General features: G+C 34.6%; 1 protein-coding gene across 1 annotated transcript in view; it reads right to left on the bottom strand.

Moving 5' to 3' along the window:
- LOC114655151 (scavenger receptor cysteine-rich type 1 protein M130-like) overlaps positions 1–16,527 on the bottom strand; it is a 134,612-nt gene extending 118,085 nt beyond the window's left edge. The window contains exons 1-2 of the mRNA XM_028806015.2: positions 16,344–16,527; positions 2,398–2,510 (exon numbers count right to left, since the gene is read on the bottom strand). Coding sequence (XP_028661848.1) covers positions 2,398–2,510; positions 16,344–16,392 — 162 coding nt within the window. The 5' untranslated portion in view covers positions 16,393–16,527. The remainder of the gene's footprint in view (positions 1–2,397; positions 2,511–16,343) is intronic.
- Between the last annotated feature and the right edge of the window lie 601 nt (positions 16,528–17,128).

A 17,128-nucleotide genomic window follows, 5' to 3' on the forward strand; every position in this document is an offset into this window, starting at 1 on the left:
AGAGGTAATACTGGTCAGTCTTGAAGGCTCAGACAGCATCTCAATAATATATAAAACATATTAAAGTCTCTTTCTTTCAAAGATCCCAGGGTATGATGGAAAAAGGATCATTCACTTAACATTTCAGAAAATGAGTGGAATAGAAGAATACACTCCAGCTCCAGATGCACAAGCATTCAGTCATTCAACTTAAACTCACATCTATCTTATTTAAAATTGTCCCAAAATATATCCAGGGCATGATTCAACCTGTGAATGTTGCAATCTAGCTCCATCCTCACTAGGCTACATGCTTAAGGTATGCACCAAATTAAAATCATTCTGGACAAAAGTTTTGAATGCTTATCAGACAGCCTTCATGTCAAAATAACTCCAAACCCATTAACAGTTGTGTTTAGTGTATTCCCAGATGTGCTTAAAATGGAGATAGACAAATTGACTGCAATTGCCTTTACCACACTACTAGTACATAGACTTATCTTGCTCATCTGGGAGAATCCCAGCCCACCTGTTACAAGTCAGTGGGTAACTGATATTCTGCACTATTTGAAACTAGAAAAAAATAAATTCTCACTTAGAGGATCTGTTAAAAACTTACTTAAAATGTGGTAAATCTTAGAATAAGCATGTACAGTAAATCAGGGAAAAGGACATTCTCCTTTTTTGTTAATTTTAAATATTTGCTTGTGCTGTTGGCTCTCTTCTCTTTCAGGAAGGGATTGAATTCTGGTTTGTTAAGTTTGACTTGAGTGTATGTATGTTATTTTCTTCAAATAAAATCAATAAAATAAAATGCCATTAGTAACTTTTACTGTTTCTTGATGGAAGACATTTTTTCAAGTCCATTTTATGACAGGGCACATGATTTTAGACTTTGATTCCAATACAGCATTGTAATTTGTAGTAATTTTAAATCAACATTAAATGAGTCTGCTTTGAATCTTTGTAACATTATTGAATACTGCCATTGGTGATGTCTCCTGTCTACAGAGACTCACATTAGTGTCTGTGAACCCTATTCTCCTCAGCCCCCTTACTGCAGATTCAGATATTCACCAAGCCATCCAGTTTATTGATGTGAGTATTAAACATATATTCATAAACCCACACTAAACCAGGAAATACAAGAAATAACATTCATGGTTACAATCCAGCAAGGAGCTATCAGAATGATGGAATCCAGTCATACATAAACAGAACAAATCCTCAACTCATGAGAATACAGAAAATAATAGTCATCAGAGAGGAAGTGTTGTTGACAGCTGGAATGCTAACATTTCAGGCAGCAATGACAAAAGGATCAATATTTAAAAAACAGGTAAATATCTGCTTTCTTACCTTAACCCATCAAGCACACATAATAGGAGAACACAAGGTACTTCCATTAGTATATTAAATGAATAATAAGTTAAATTTATCATTGTAAATTACACAATATTTCTCCCAGAAAACCTGACACTGTTAAAATTCTCACAAACTTTGATAAATTTACAGTTAAAATACATACACTGTATAGGAACATTTTTCATATACACTTTCAAGTGTTAATTTAGCACTATCAGTTTTAATGTGTTGCCATAATATAGGCTGAAGAGATCAATGGAAATTTTTCAGAATTAAAGAGCTTGAAGAATTTAATTCTAATGACATATTCACAGAATTAAAAAGTCCATATACTTTTTAAATTGTAAACAAGAATAATATGTCTATAGTTTGTGCCATATGTCTAAATGCTATCAAGCTCATTCTTTTTTGTTGGCTTATTGTAAAATATATATTGTTAATATTCTATTAAATTTGCAATTAATAATTAAATTAAAAGTTTTTCAATAATACACTAATTAACAGTTAGATTGTGATGTTTAATTTCATACAGTAAAGCTGATATGAATTTATAAAATATATATGCATCAAATAGAATGATAAATACAGTATTTCATGAAATGAATTCAGAAATAAAAAAATAACATTGTAAGTACTCTAAAAAAATTTCACAGACACAGTCCTTGTATTACCAGAAGACATCTGGAAATGTAATTACCAGAGCATATCCATGATCCTAATCCTGAGTAAATTTGTCATGTCAGTATTTTTTTAATTCTTGACTCAAATAATTACAGACAGAAAAAATGGACTATAAAAAGTTTTTGGCACATTGTTTCCTCCTCTAGTAATACAACCTCATATGCTGGTTCATCAGTTGGTTTTTGTGACTTTAAACAAATAAACATGTACATAAGACATCTTCACAAATCTGAATTTTCAAATGTTCATATCACATCTCCTTCAGGTGACAAAATGGGTTTTAGTAAATTGTTAAAAATGATTATCTCAAATGGAAATACTTAACAGTGCTCAGCTACTAAACTATAACCAATTAAGACTGGAGTATCTTACCATATGTGTAGTTCCATTGTGTGATGCTAGAACAGCACCTTTGCAGGATTTTTTAATGCTCGTCAAAATATCAGATGGAGACATAGGCAATGAAGCTTTACTAACCAAGAAACCTAGATAGAAAAGGAAAAAGGATACATTTAGGAAACCTTTCCTGGAAAATGTGACTTTTCTATCACAGCAATAGTGTGCTGGTCCACCATTCCTAGAGATTGATCTGTCTAAATTATAATTTAATAACTTATTATATCACAAATATAATCAACGCATACATTAATGCATCACAACCTGAGAATACCTTGCTCTCAGACTGACATCAAACAAACTTAAATGCAACCTGACACTCAAATTTTAAAGACCAGTTATGATGTTAAAAAAGACTACAATATTACATGTAAAAATATTATCATTTTTATTATTGAGAGGAAAGTAGTACCAAAGATTAAGAATTTAAAACTGAGTGTGTTTTGGTTGTTTGAAATATATAAATCAGAATTAAATTTCTGAAAGCCTTTAAAAATGCAATTAAATTTGTACTGATTTAAAACAGATGGATACCGATCTACAGTATGTCCCGCCATCATCATAAAAAGATTGCTGCTAAAGCTTCAAAAACGTAAAAAAGCTGTATATAATTTTACCACTTTATAATCTATAAAACTAGATCAATTTGCCAAAATCTGATATTACTGAAGCACACTAAACACTTAATTTACATAATCAGATTTGGCTTACTTTAATCATTTTCTGCTGCACTAAATCTACATTAAATCTATGCTGAAACATTTTATTATATAGCCAAACAATAAACTATTGAATTCTGCCAGACAAGAATATACAAATACACTATATGAAATAGATCAAGAATACTTTGTATTTTTAACAATAACCCTTACCAATATTACATTTCATAAGGTGGAATTACTTTACATTTTTGAAAAATATGGCAGTTTTCCAATAGACTGTATAAAAACAGAGGGCATATTTTATAACACTAAAACAAACTGCATGAAATAAAAAATATAAGAAAGAAAAATGATCCAGCTATCAAACAACTAGGCTTGGAAAACTCCACATCTGCTATAATTGAAAACCAAATTAAACCGACCTGTCTCAAGAAATATGAGCTCCATAAAAACATCTTGTAAGAAACGTGAATCTCTCTAGCAGATAAGGTAAATAATTATAACATGTTGAAAGACACAGAACATTGCTGAAATATAGTTGCTTAAAAAATAAATGCAGAAAGTACGTTTTTGAAAATTCTGTTAAAATTTCAGAGATGCTCATCTTACAGTGCTCCCAAACCTGTCGTCAATATATTTATCTGATAAAATGTTTCCCTTCAGAAGAAAGAGAAAAGACATGACAAGAATTAAATAAATATTTGTTCTGTAACATAAACTGCTGTTCACTTCCATACCATGTTATTTGTTTTGGTTATAGAATGACAAAGAAGAATCACAGGGATATAATGATTATGTTTCCACATGCTACTTTTATATGATGCATTTCACACATTTTAATCACATAGTATTTTCAAAGTGAGTGTCTGTAATTTTATCACTGGAAAAAATGATAGTAAATAGCTGCTAATATTAAGCATGAGAAAATCTGCACAATGTAGTATTTATTCAGTATTTATTTCAAACATAATATGTTCTTAAATTAAACACAAAGCATGAATCTGTTTAACAGTACTGCACATTTTCAAGTTCATTACACAGATATTATTATTAAAATGTTTTAATTTTTTCCTTTTCATTTATTTATTTTATCTTTTTAGATAGTTCATTGAATTCAACATTCTGTATGATGGCTTCTAAGTCAATATAGCAATGTCTAACATCTCAGTGATACAAAGTCCTTGGCTCTGGCCCCAAATTCAGTTGTTACCCTTCTGTAGATGACAAGTTCTCCTTTTAACTGTGTGAGTTGTCCTACAGGTGTTCCAATTTTCTTTCTCAAATTCCAGAGTTGTGCTGGTTAGTTTGACTGATGATTCCAAATAATACCTATATGAGTGTGAATGTGGACCCTGTAATGGCCTGGCACCATTCTTCTCTTCCTTGCGCCTACAGCTGCCAGAACAGACTTGCCCCAAACATAAGCCTTTGGCAGACAACATTTTAAAATATCTATATTTAAAAATGGTTAAAAAGTAACTACCTGAAATTACATATTTTGATCTGAATACAAAATATAATAATCAGAAAATTCAGTCCATTTTGTTGGAAGAACAGCACCCACACTATTCTTAAATGCTAACTAAAATGAAAAATCATTGTTAGTTCTTGTTTTTGCGTGACCTCTTCATTACTAGTTAGCTCTGCACACTGTAACATGCAGCCTCTTGTTTCAGTTGAATGCTATCTTCTGTCCCCCTGAGTTGCCTGCCAGAGTACTTTTTGTTGAGAGACAAACACCTAGCAGTGAATGAAATTTTAAAGGGGAAGCAGTTTACTGAATAAATACTGTAACTATGGAACAGTACAATGTTCAGTTCAAAATTTTCAAGTAGGTCCTTTCACCTAGTTTAGAACACTCGTTCTCAAGTTCAGTCATGGGGGCCCTGTGGTTGCAGGTTTATGTTCCAGCCAGTTTCTCAATAAGGCAGTCATTGTTACCTTTAATTGATTTAATTGTTTAATTAACTGACCAGTTATTCATTTTATTTTGCATTTAGAAATAGAGAGTAGTGTCAGATTTATACTTGCAGGAAATTACGACATTTGTATTTTTTCTGTATCTTTACATGTTTAATTTGTTTTGTTATTTTTTAACTTTCTTTTTCTGTGGAGTTTTCTTTCTTAATTGAGTCTGAATACCAGCATTTAATGATAAACAGGGCTGACTAATACAAGTGCAAACGACTCTGAAAAGGGCAACCACTGTAAAGGGTATAAAGGTAGAAAATCTTCATTGCTTTCAAAATACAAACAACAAAATGTTTATTTTTTTTAATTTTAGCAAAATATGTTTTCTCAAATTTCAAAAGTATGTATTTTTAAAATTATCTTTAAATCTTTCAAAGTCAGTTTTAACATAATCATTTTTAAAAGGCTCCCACAGTCCAAAGACATGCAGGTTAGGTGCATTGGCGACCCTAAATTGCCCCTAGTGTGTGGTTGGTGTGCGTGTGTGTGTGTGTGTGTGCCCTGCGATGGGCTGGCGCCCTGCCCGGGGTTTGTTTCCGGCCTTGCGCCCTGTGTTGGCTGGGATTGGCTCCAGCAGACCCCCATGACCCTGTAGTTATAGGATATAGCGGGTTAGATAATGGATGGATGGATTTTTAAAAGGGCATATATATTATTAAGAGCTGAATATGTACAATGTAACTTTAAAAATCTTAAGCCATCTTTTTTACCCTTGATGTTGCTCTTTGTAAATCAACCAGAAAGGTTTTTCTAAATCTCAATACATCTGAACCTTCTGTCCCTCTTCATCAATGGAATAAAGCTAACCTTAAGGACACTACATGTTTTATCTATATATAACAAGCTTGCATGCAAAATATAAAGGTTGCTGTAGGGGAGAGAAATGAGTTTAACTTTTATGAAACAAGCCTCCATATAACCAAGTATACTATTGACGTAATGTGTGCTGTACTTTGAAACCATGTGCACCAGAGGTTTAAATGTTAATTTTTCAATCACATTTATCACATACTATGTGTTTTTTCTTTTGGCCCACAGTAACATAAAATTGAATCACTCTTCAGCTGCTTTGCAGGAAATTGATGTATCTATATTTTTTAAAAACAGGAGTAAACTGAATTTTTCTACATTTACAGTATATGCATTATCCTCAAATATATATAGTGTACATAACTGATTTTGGACAATTGGTTCAACATCACTACTACAGAATCCCAGAAGGAGGTTCACAAATGCCCATTCACTAAAATCATATTGTTGTTTCTTCCTTTTTTGGTGACTATATATAGTATGTGTCTGTGTGGTTTACAAATACATAGTTAGAATTAAAAATGTGATTGAGTATTTAACTATATTAGGCTAATACACCTTTCTGGTGAAAAAAGTTGCAAATGTTAATTCCACATTGAAAAATATAAATGTTATCTTTTCTCTTCTGGATGATGCATGCTGGCACACTTCCACTTTAATTTATCATGCAGACATACAGAGTCAGCTATCAAGACATCCGGGGATCAGTGCCAAAATTTTAATTTCCTCTATATTGCTGGAGCTGTGTTTTATTTTTTAAAGAAAAAAAATGCTTTTTAAATTTTAAAAATTAACACAATGTTAAAGAAGCCTAGGGATGAAACCAAGTCCTACAAATAAAGCAATCTGGTTTAATGTCCTTGCACGCTTAATTTTACAGAATGTAAACTCTATAACTGCAAAGTATTCCAAGTAATTCACAAAATCTTTTTATTCTTTCTTAAGATTTAACATTATATAATTAAATATATGAAGCAGTAGTTTTTGAATGTATTTGTGGTGGAAAATGATGTATATTCTAAATCACAGTGTAAATTACACTTGTAATTAAATGTTTAACCAAAGACTGATGATGTTCAAGCATCATTTTGAAGGGACCAAGGTTATTGAAGTTCCTGCTGTTCATGACTGGCACACTGAGGTTCAATTACTGTATATTGTTGTACCTTTTAAACTCATGACTCACAAAAACCCTTTGCCTACTTACTGATTGTGGCACTTTACTCATCAAAATATATTGTTATCTTCCAGAGATAACAAACTAGAACATAATGGTAAATCCTCAAGCAGATGAAGTACAGTAGAGTAGCATGTCAATGCATTGCAAATTCAGCTCAGTTACAAGGGAATATTTTACAACAAGTAATATCACACTCTGGTACTGCATTTTAGGACTACAGTCTGTTTTGTAATTTTAAGATCACACCTAATAGGAGCTGGGGATGTTCTGTCTCATTATAATGGATATGCTAGATTGCTCCGAGAAGTGATCTGTTGTTTACAGGCACCTGGCTTGCAGCTCGGGGAGGATCATGCCTATAATACCCAGCGTTATATGTATGTGGTTTTATGTTGGATCCTCTGAATTCTGGTAGCTACTTTTCATGTGCATCTTGTAATATCTCCTACCATGCTTCCTCAGGATTTTTTTTTTTTGCTGCTTTTCTGTCATCGCTCCTCTGTGACACCCCACCCTGCCCATCTCACTTTATCCGCTGTGCTGCGATGCTTCTCTACTACTGTCAGATAAGTATTGACAAAATACTCTTGTGATAAGCTCCTTCATATTAAACAGTTTCTTCAGAGTATTTTAACCACCTTGAGCATGCAAAACGACTATGTAAATAAAATGTATTATTATTATTATTATTATTACATGAGAAGACCGTAGGTATCTAAAGATGTGATGGAATAGGTACTGCAGTATAGATAGAAATGTTGAGGAAATGCATCTTGGAATTTTGCTGACTACTAATATTTTTATGAGTATTTCCATATATACTGATGAATTCAAATTAATGTGAAAGGTTTTCAGTTTGTCCCTTCAATACTATTTGTTTCCATTTTTTATCTACAAGCTAAAAATACAGTTCATAGCAATCTATTTTATCCAAACATAATCTCCACACGAAAGTGTGCATTTGACTGGTTTCAATCTCAATCAGTCACTATCCTTAAAAATTCTCTTGACATCTACAATCTCTTCTTTCAGAGGTTAAGGTTATTGATACTCTGATTATTTCACAGGGTTGTTAGGTTTAGTGTTTCATTGTCTTTAATGACAAGCACAGTTCCAAGTCCCACAATATACCTATGTCTGTTTCAGTGGAACTTGTCCTAAGAGTGAAGTTTTCAAATTCATAATTAGGAACCTACAATGATGGAGTATTTTCTTTTAACAGATACTCCTGGAAGAGTAGTGAAGTTTTAAATTTGTCATTTACTGATTAAGCACATTTAGAAATAGATTAGATCATTTATGGTATACAAGTTTTACTAGTATATTATGTCATCTATAAATTGATATTATTTTGACACAACTCAAAGGTAAAGGAATTTTCCAGCTCGTATTCTAGGATTGCTACCTATCATGGTCTTGCTACCTGATGCAGCTCATGTATCGTCATAGGGTACTAATAGACAATCATCAATTCTTTGTTAACACTGTCAGTATCATGCACCACCAGTAATGCTGCCATTAAAGACTAAAATATGTAGAATAACACTTATTGTTATATACTTAATACATACTCATCAGTCAGTACTGGTACAGCACAGAAAATTGAGTTAAAAAAGGCCTTAGTTACAATGATATCTGGCTAAATTTTGAAGATTTACTAATGTAACTTCTACTACTGTAGTAGTAGGATGGTGTACCATGTTAGCAATTATGGATGTAATGGGAACTGAAACAAAATGACGCCTTTTGCTTCACTTCTCATTGCATCCATAACGGCTAACTTGTACATCTTTAGTAGCAGGGTGGTGTACCAAGACACTTAAATGTACCGCTACTACATGGAAATGAAGACCTGGTTGAAGAAACTGGCACACCTGGACAGTGACATCTTCTTCTTAATGAAATGCAAAAAAGAAAATCTTATCTCGAATGGCAACTTGGCAAGGGATGTAACCGTAAACACTTACAATACTCGGTTTGCAGAGCAACTCTGTACGAGGACATCCGCAAGGCTAAGAAACCACCTAATCAAAATTTTCTACAACATTAAAAAGAACACACAGGAGGAGATCCAAGACGTCATTCTGCTCTTTGGAAATGACATGCAGGATATGGTAAAGGAGCTACATCTATATTACAAAAGACTCCGAATACTGTACTCCTTATTGTCAACAAAAAGAAAAAAGCTGCATAGACTGCAAGAGAAAGCTGGACACTTAAGAGCAAAAAACAAAGAGCAACAGATCTGTATTGTTCATCTTTGCACATACACAGCAAATGAACCAGAAATTCATTCTGCCCTGCAAAGCCAAAAAAAGAAGACTCTGCAGTGGTATGGGAGAATTCTTCAGAAAATTAAGACTTAAAGAATTTTTCCACAAGAAAGAAAACAGCAACACACAGAAACCAACAACAAGCTGCTATAATAACCCCACTAATAAATCTATATGTATACCAGAACCTGGCAGAAACTCCACTCTGGACAATTAAATAGATTTCTTCCAACAGACAGTCAAAATGGGGATTCTAAACAGACAACAAAATCGGATGCAAAACATCATTATTCACAAAGTGAGAGCCATACATTCACTAAGAGAAAATACAGAGATCATCATTCAACCAGCGGACAAAGGGGATGCCTTAGTCCAGGTTAATACTTCAAATAACGCAATGCGTTGTACTGTTTATGCTTGTGCACATACTTTACGTAAATCTGGAAGATTCCACCAGGTGGCAGTGTGAGATATCATCACAGCAAAAAAATTTTCAGCTTTGCTGTGTTGTGAATTACCTGAAACATCCATTAAATTCTGAGGACACCTTGCCACAATATCTCTGCAAAGGATGTTTAATGATTACATCTATCAATCCAGTGATGTGCCCATTCCAGCAAGCATTGGGTGCGAGACAGAAATAATCCCTGGACGAGGCATCAGCTCATTACAAGGTGAACACAAGCATTCATATACACTAGTGTCATATTAGCATCACCAAATTCCCAAACCTTCATGTCTTTTAAGGAAAATGGAGCACACTGTGGAAACCCCACAGGAAGACATGCAAACTCCAGACAGGGAACACCAAGTGCAGCCCCCACATGTGTAATTATTAACAGTATTCTTTATTTAAATGAAGTTAACCACTTATCTATAAAATGTAATATACATACTTTAATGCATTTCATCATGAAAGTGTTATCAAGTATAAATCCAAGGATTCTAAATTTGCAGAGAGTGGGAATATCATAAATTTTATGTGTTCTGTGTAGTGATAGTGTCATTTCAGGAGAAAGCCTCAGAAACAGTGATTAACAATTGGGTCGGTTTTAAAATGATGTTTACGACATTCAGCTTTAATGACAAAATAAACTATGAGATTAAAATGGGCATTTCAAGATTAAAGCCAAAATTTCCACTTTAATCACAAAATAGACCTTTTCAATTTGCCCTGTCGCTGAAAAACGCTGCCATACATTCTAATTATGTAGAGAAGGTGCAAAAAAAGATAAAAAGACAGCACAGAATATGGTATGTGAGACTTTTAAAATGTATAGTGTCATTACGTTGGGGAATATGCAACGCTTGAATATAAAAGCACCACGAATGCATTTATATGTCAGCATTTTGCTTCACCACATTGAACCATTCATAAAACATTGAAGCACCCACATCGATCCTGTACGATCCACAAAGCAGTTTTCTGTCATATGTAGATAGTAAACAGAGACTCTGACGTCACATTCCAACTTGATCACACTGCACCCCAACCCACGATGTTTTGCTGGTACCACAACTCTTCAGAGGACGTGCTCAGAGGAAGCTTCAAATGAACACTGGGAACGCGTGGCAGCCATGATGCGTGTGTGTAAGTGTTTTGAGCGTGAAGTATAAACCAGCCCTTAGTCATCATGAACTCAGCAGACTATATATAGGAGGCGTAAAGGCAATTGTCCAATACTACACATTATTGCATACTACAGAAAGACCCCACAGAACTCTATAAGATGGAGCTAAAAAAGGTAGCAAGTAGCTTCCCTCTTGACATCAGTTTAATTCCTCAGAACCCCAAAATGGGTTACTACTACATGCTTCAGACATGCTTTAAAATTCAGTCTGACACAATTTATTCTCCTTTGGACAGGACTTCTACTTGCCATACATGGGGATTGCAATGGTCTGTTGGTTCACACCTCAATTACATGAACTTATTTATGGCAAAATTGGATGAAAATTTTATATCAATGTGTGTCTTAAAATCATTGTTGTATCTCCATTACATAGATGACATCTCTATATTCGGCACTGCGAGTGAGAAGGACCTCCTCCATTTTCATAACAAATACAACTCTTTCCACCCCAACATAAAGCTAAAGCTTAATTGCTCAAAAACAGAAGTAAACTTCCTTGACACCACCATTCACCTCAAAGACAATACTCTTGTGACCTCTATTTTTCACAAACCAACAGACAAACGGACATACCTGAGAAATGATAGCTTCCACCCAAAACATATAAGGTGCTCTGTCATTTTCATCCAAGCAATCTGTTACAGTCGTATTTGCTCAGACCCGACAGACTGGGATAAACAATTGTAAAAGATCAGAAAAGATTTAGTTTTAAATGGATATACTCCCAAAACAAAGGACACTCAAACACAGAGACAACCTTCTGGCATATAAAAACAAAGATAACAAAAACGCATCCCCCTTGATATCACCTATAATCCAGATCTTGAAGTACTTCACAAAATTATAAAAGAACTTAAGCCGATACTAAACAATGATGAAATGCTGAAAGATGCATTCCCAGAACCGCCCCTCCTGGCATACAGACAACCACCAAACCTGCAGCACCTAATTGTCCGAAGCTTCCTGAATGAACCAACAGAAAATGCCTACAGAATTTAAGACTGGAGAGGTATGTTCATTTTTAACACTGAAGGTGACCTACTTAAACGTTTTCAAATGCTATTTCTTTCCTAGTGTATATATAAACATGGGGAACTCTATTTTCTATACTATAATTTGCCTGAAGGGGCACCTGAACTGCCTCGAAATCTTGCATATTCCAATCTATTCAGTTAGCATTTAAAAGTGTCATTTTGCTTCACGTCTCTATTTAAACTCAAATTATCATTCACGTACACAATCAGAATTTACAACCGTAAAACTAGATAAAAGACTGGTTGCTCATTTTAAAATAAAACTAAGCAATGCCGGCAGCATTTTAAGATCACACTTCATATGATTGCTGGCTGAATTGAAAAAAATAAAGAGAAAATATGATGTTTCGCTTCTGTAGTCAGCCTTTGTGTTTTCATAGTAGCAGTTCTCTGAAGTCTTAGGTAGACTTCTTAAATATGAGACATTTAGTGAACTTTAAGATAAATCCTTTACAGATGGTTGAACTGTTTGTCATTTGCAGACTCAGCATGTTGAATACAGAAACATTCACAAATTATTTGCAGCATCAGAAATATATTATATTGTAGTTTGGAGGTATGGTGTGAAACTGTTTATTTTGAATAATTACTATAAAGGGGGAACAAACTTGTGCCTGTAAGAAAAGTGTAACAAAGAGAGTAATACAGTAAAACATTTGAGAGGAAGATGTTGGTCAAGGTCAAAGTGAACCTTGGTTATATAGTCATGCTTGTTACAATTTAATACCAAAAACATGAAAAAGAAAGAAAAACTGTACAGAAAGAGAAAAAAGAAAAACAATCCCCATTTGAAAAAAAAGTCACCTGCTTGTCACCCTGTATAATTCAATGACCTAAATGCTGAAGGTACATATGATTTCTTGTAGTAGTAGTCAATTAAATAATGAATTGCTGGAAAAAGGTTGTATTTACTAAAATACACTATGTACACAAAAGTTAAATAAACTAATCAAACAATAAATATTCAGTATCATAGTAGTAAAAATGAATCAGTTGTCCTTACACAAATTATTTAAGATGCCAAATGTGTAGTATATGTATAATTCACCTGGCCTGGATCTTACCCTTCAAAAAGCAAGCAATGAGCATTTTGCTTCTATGACTTTATTTTTAAGCAAACAATCCCTAACATCAAGTTACAAAATCCTCATGTGTTTTCACAAATATCATGAATAAGGTTTTTAAGCAACTGGTAGTATGATCTTTGCATAGCATTTAAGCCTATTTATGAGTGACACAGTTATTTATTTTAAATAGGGTAAATAAACATGAAACAGATAGCTGGTTAGTTGTAGAAATAAAAAAAATGAAAAACAAACTTGTCCTTCAGGTGTGCATCAACAGCCACAATTGTATTATTTTAATCTCCTTTTTATTTTGTTTAGCTTGTAAAATAATTATTACCTTTATTTTCCTTTGGTACATGAATTCAGACACAGCCCTTTTGTAACAGCCCTGGATTGTTATGTATCAATTGAGCTCTCTTTATCACAGAGTAACTTACCTGAAGGAATGAGGTGGAAGATAGTGGATAAGTTTAACCGACTGACATGTAGAGTAATGCACATTTCAATAACAGCCTATAGCATACGGTAACCCAGTAACCTTTTGGATTCAATCACACAATAAGTAAATGATGCCAAAATCTAGGTAGTACTCACTTACTATGTAAAGGCATTCACAAGACTGTCAAAATGGCCCCTACACTTCACTCAACAAATAAGCTCTTGACCAAGCAGGAGATATAGTAAACTAGTTTAAATGAATTCCTGTAGACTGTTTATTCCCAAAGAGCAGACAACCATGCAATACAGTTCCCTGGGGAAGGGAAAAAGATTGTGTTTAACCACGACATCTAGCATAGCTTTTAACCAGAGAGCGGGTGCATTCATGAAATTCTGAAACAGAATCACATTTTGAACTATGTCACACTCTGTACTTCAGCAGTGGGTAAAAAGTTCTGTCTGTGGGTGTACAGTGGTGTAGAATCAAAGCTTATGAGACATACAGTTTAATTGCTGGGTCCTACATCCAACTGATCCAACACAACTAAAAAAGAGTAAATTACAGGACATGTACAAAAAGAAAATGATTTTTCCTCCATTACAGAGACAGGCACAATTAACAAAATTACAATATATAACTTTATATAACTGCAAATGGGCAATCGGTCCAGTAAAGCAAAAACCTTATTATTAAAAAAAGTACTGAGGTTAATAAAACACTGAAGCAGGACCATTTATGAAGCACTTACTATATGACAAGCACTCCATAAAATAACAAGAGTTTTATTGTTGAAATTTATGTTGTTCTTTATGATTTGTCTGTTACTCAAATGTACACAATTAACAGATTTGCAAACATGAACAGCCATCTGCCTTGCCACTTATTAACCCTGTTTAATCCAATTTTTAGGATTGTGAGGAGCTAGACCCTGTCTCGGCTCTCCTGGGTGCAGCACAGGAAATTAACCAATACTGAGCACCAGTCCACTGCATGGCACGCTCAAATACACAACTACTGTATATCGGGCCAATTTACATCTGCCAAAAATTAACAGGCACTCCTTTGAGATGAAAATTAAAGTACGCACAGAAAATCTACTCAGGAAAAGATAATGACTGCTGCAAGTTACAGAGCTAGTCTCCTCTAATTGTGACGCAGCAGTACCTAACCACTGCATCACCAAGCTGCCTCTAACATTACCTGGATTTTTAAAAATATATGTTTGAGGTTTGATTAAACTACAAACACCCATCTGTTGTGAATTTACTGTTCTAATAATGACTGACACCATAAAAAATAAAAATAACATACAGGAGGAAAAAAATAAATAACACAGAGTGAACATGGAAACTCCAAGTCCACTATTCTAATAAACACTGCTCTGTCCCAGAGACATATAACCTACTTTAATTATTCATCCATTGCAAATTGCATAAATAAAACATTTTCTTTGGACTTCTTGGAGCTCCCTATAAATTGTTTCCTCACCTAGTGTGGATCCTTTGAGGTTCTCCTTCAGCACAAAGATGGAGCATATCCCAGTGGTATCAGTGCAATGCTACTCCACTGCTGGACACACTGATGTACATATTCACACTGAGTTACGTTAGAATCTCAGATTAGCATAACGCAGCTCCCCCAAAAGCTATTAGTTTTAAAAAATAAAGATGATGTGGCAGTAGCTGAATGAAGAGGGCTGGAACACCATCATTCAGTTTGTTTAAGGTGCTTTTCTTATTTGCAGAACTAAACTTGTATAATTTTTGATAGGCCCTTAGCCTCTGCTTATGATAGACATCTATTAAAAAGTTTAAACATTGTGAAGTAGAACTGAATTTAAATAAACTGGACAGTACAATGTTAGAGGGATAGTAAATACTTTATTAGTCCCAATGGGGAGATTTAGCTTTATACAAAAGCTTCATACCTAAATAAATATTATAATAAACAACATCCCCTCTCAGAAACACACCAGAATTAATAAAAACTAAGAAATAAAAGATGGAATCTGTGAGAGGTGTCCCGCGGTGGGTTGGCACCCTGCCCGGGATTGGTTCCTGCCTTGTGCCCTGTGTTGGCTGAGATTGGCTCCAGCAGACCCCCGTGACCCTGTGTTCGGATTCAGTGGGTTGGAAAATGGACGGATGGATCTGTGAGAGGTTAAGAAATAACATTTGTATCCGGAAAATGGAATACAGTTTTTCCCATTTCTGGAGTATAGGTGTGTGCTGGTGCCCTTAGGAAAGAGGGATCCAGTTTGGGGTTTGTTAAAGGGCTTGATGTCTCCTGGTGACTGAGTCTATGTATGGAAAAGAGCTTAACTGGATACTTAAATGAATAAACTACTGATCCTGTTTCAGTTATACGAAGTTAAGAGTATCATTTTGTAATATTTATACACATCAGCAGCCTACGGGTAGCTCGCAAATCTGGAGTGTAAAATTCAGCAGGACTATTTATTTAAAAAAAAAAAAGGTTTAAATAAGATACTTTAACGTCATTAGCGCAGCGTTAAAATAGCAAAGTAGAAAATGCAAAAAAAAGAAAAAGAAAAAAACAAACAGGAAGAGGTGGATTTTATTGCAAAAATTGGCCAGCACTGCCTTAATTTATCAATAAGTTTATTTGTTTGAAATGCACATGTGGTATATTAAATAATCTTTGAGTGACCACATAACAGGGCTACTCAAATTCAAGTTGACAACTTATGTTACGGAGTTCACAGCGTGACGCACATTTGCTTATTCCCTGACTTTTAAGTAGCACGCACACACATACAAATCCACCCAGTTCAAAAATCACTCCGAGCGCAACGACCGGCGGTGTCTTATCTTACTGCTGCTCCCACTTACCGGAAGTCACCCACTGCAGCACGAAGAGCTGAACTTTAAGTCGTGTCATTGTTATTCTCAGTCGCACGTGGTCCGCCAAGTTAAGAAAAAGGAAACAAATCAGAAAAATTAACTTCAAGTGTCCGAATTCTAAATAAATACACCGCCTACACTATACAGTTGTTCAATTAACGCTCAATATCAAGGGACGTCGTGTGCGCGCGGCGTCACCAAGGTGTGTCAGCAGCATTACAGGTTTACCTGGTGGCGCGCCCCACTCTCGGTTTCTCGTTCTCTCTCTCTCTCTCATTTTCGGATCATCGATCTAAATGGATTTGGGGATGTGCTAAACTCAGGTGGGATACGTCTTTGCGTCATTCAGCGTCGAAACCCAAACAGTTCTTTGAAAGAAAACCAGTGCTTTTTATGCAATATTTCTGTGTCTCCACTGGTGACCCTCAAAAGGTTGAAACTATCACAGCGGAAGTATTGTTAATGATTGTGATACGCTCGAACAGTATCCAGGGGCGAAGTGGAAAAACACGCTGTTTAACAACATTTGAACGTCTTGACAGCTATAGGGTGTGCGATCCAAAAATATATATTTACATATTTATTAAAATATAGACTTCAGAGAGCGTAATGTACAATGAGTGTTTGGTTGATTTAACAAGGTGATAGGGAACATATTTTAATCATTTGAAAAAGCATTATACTTTTTGATATAAAGTAAAAAAGCCGTTTAATAATTTTAATAATTTCATCTACTGTATAGAAGGTATCTAAAATAATTCAGCGCGAGCTTT

This window comes from Erpetoichthys calabaricus, chromosome 1 (genome assembly GCF_900747795.2).
Source record: "Erpetoichthys calabaricus chromosome 1, fErpCal1.3, whole genome shotgun sequence".
Lineage (NCBI taxonomy): Eukaryota > Metazoa > Chordata > Cladistia > Polypteriformes > Polypteridae > Erpetoichthys > Erpetoichthys calabaricus.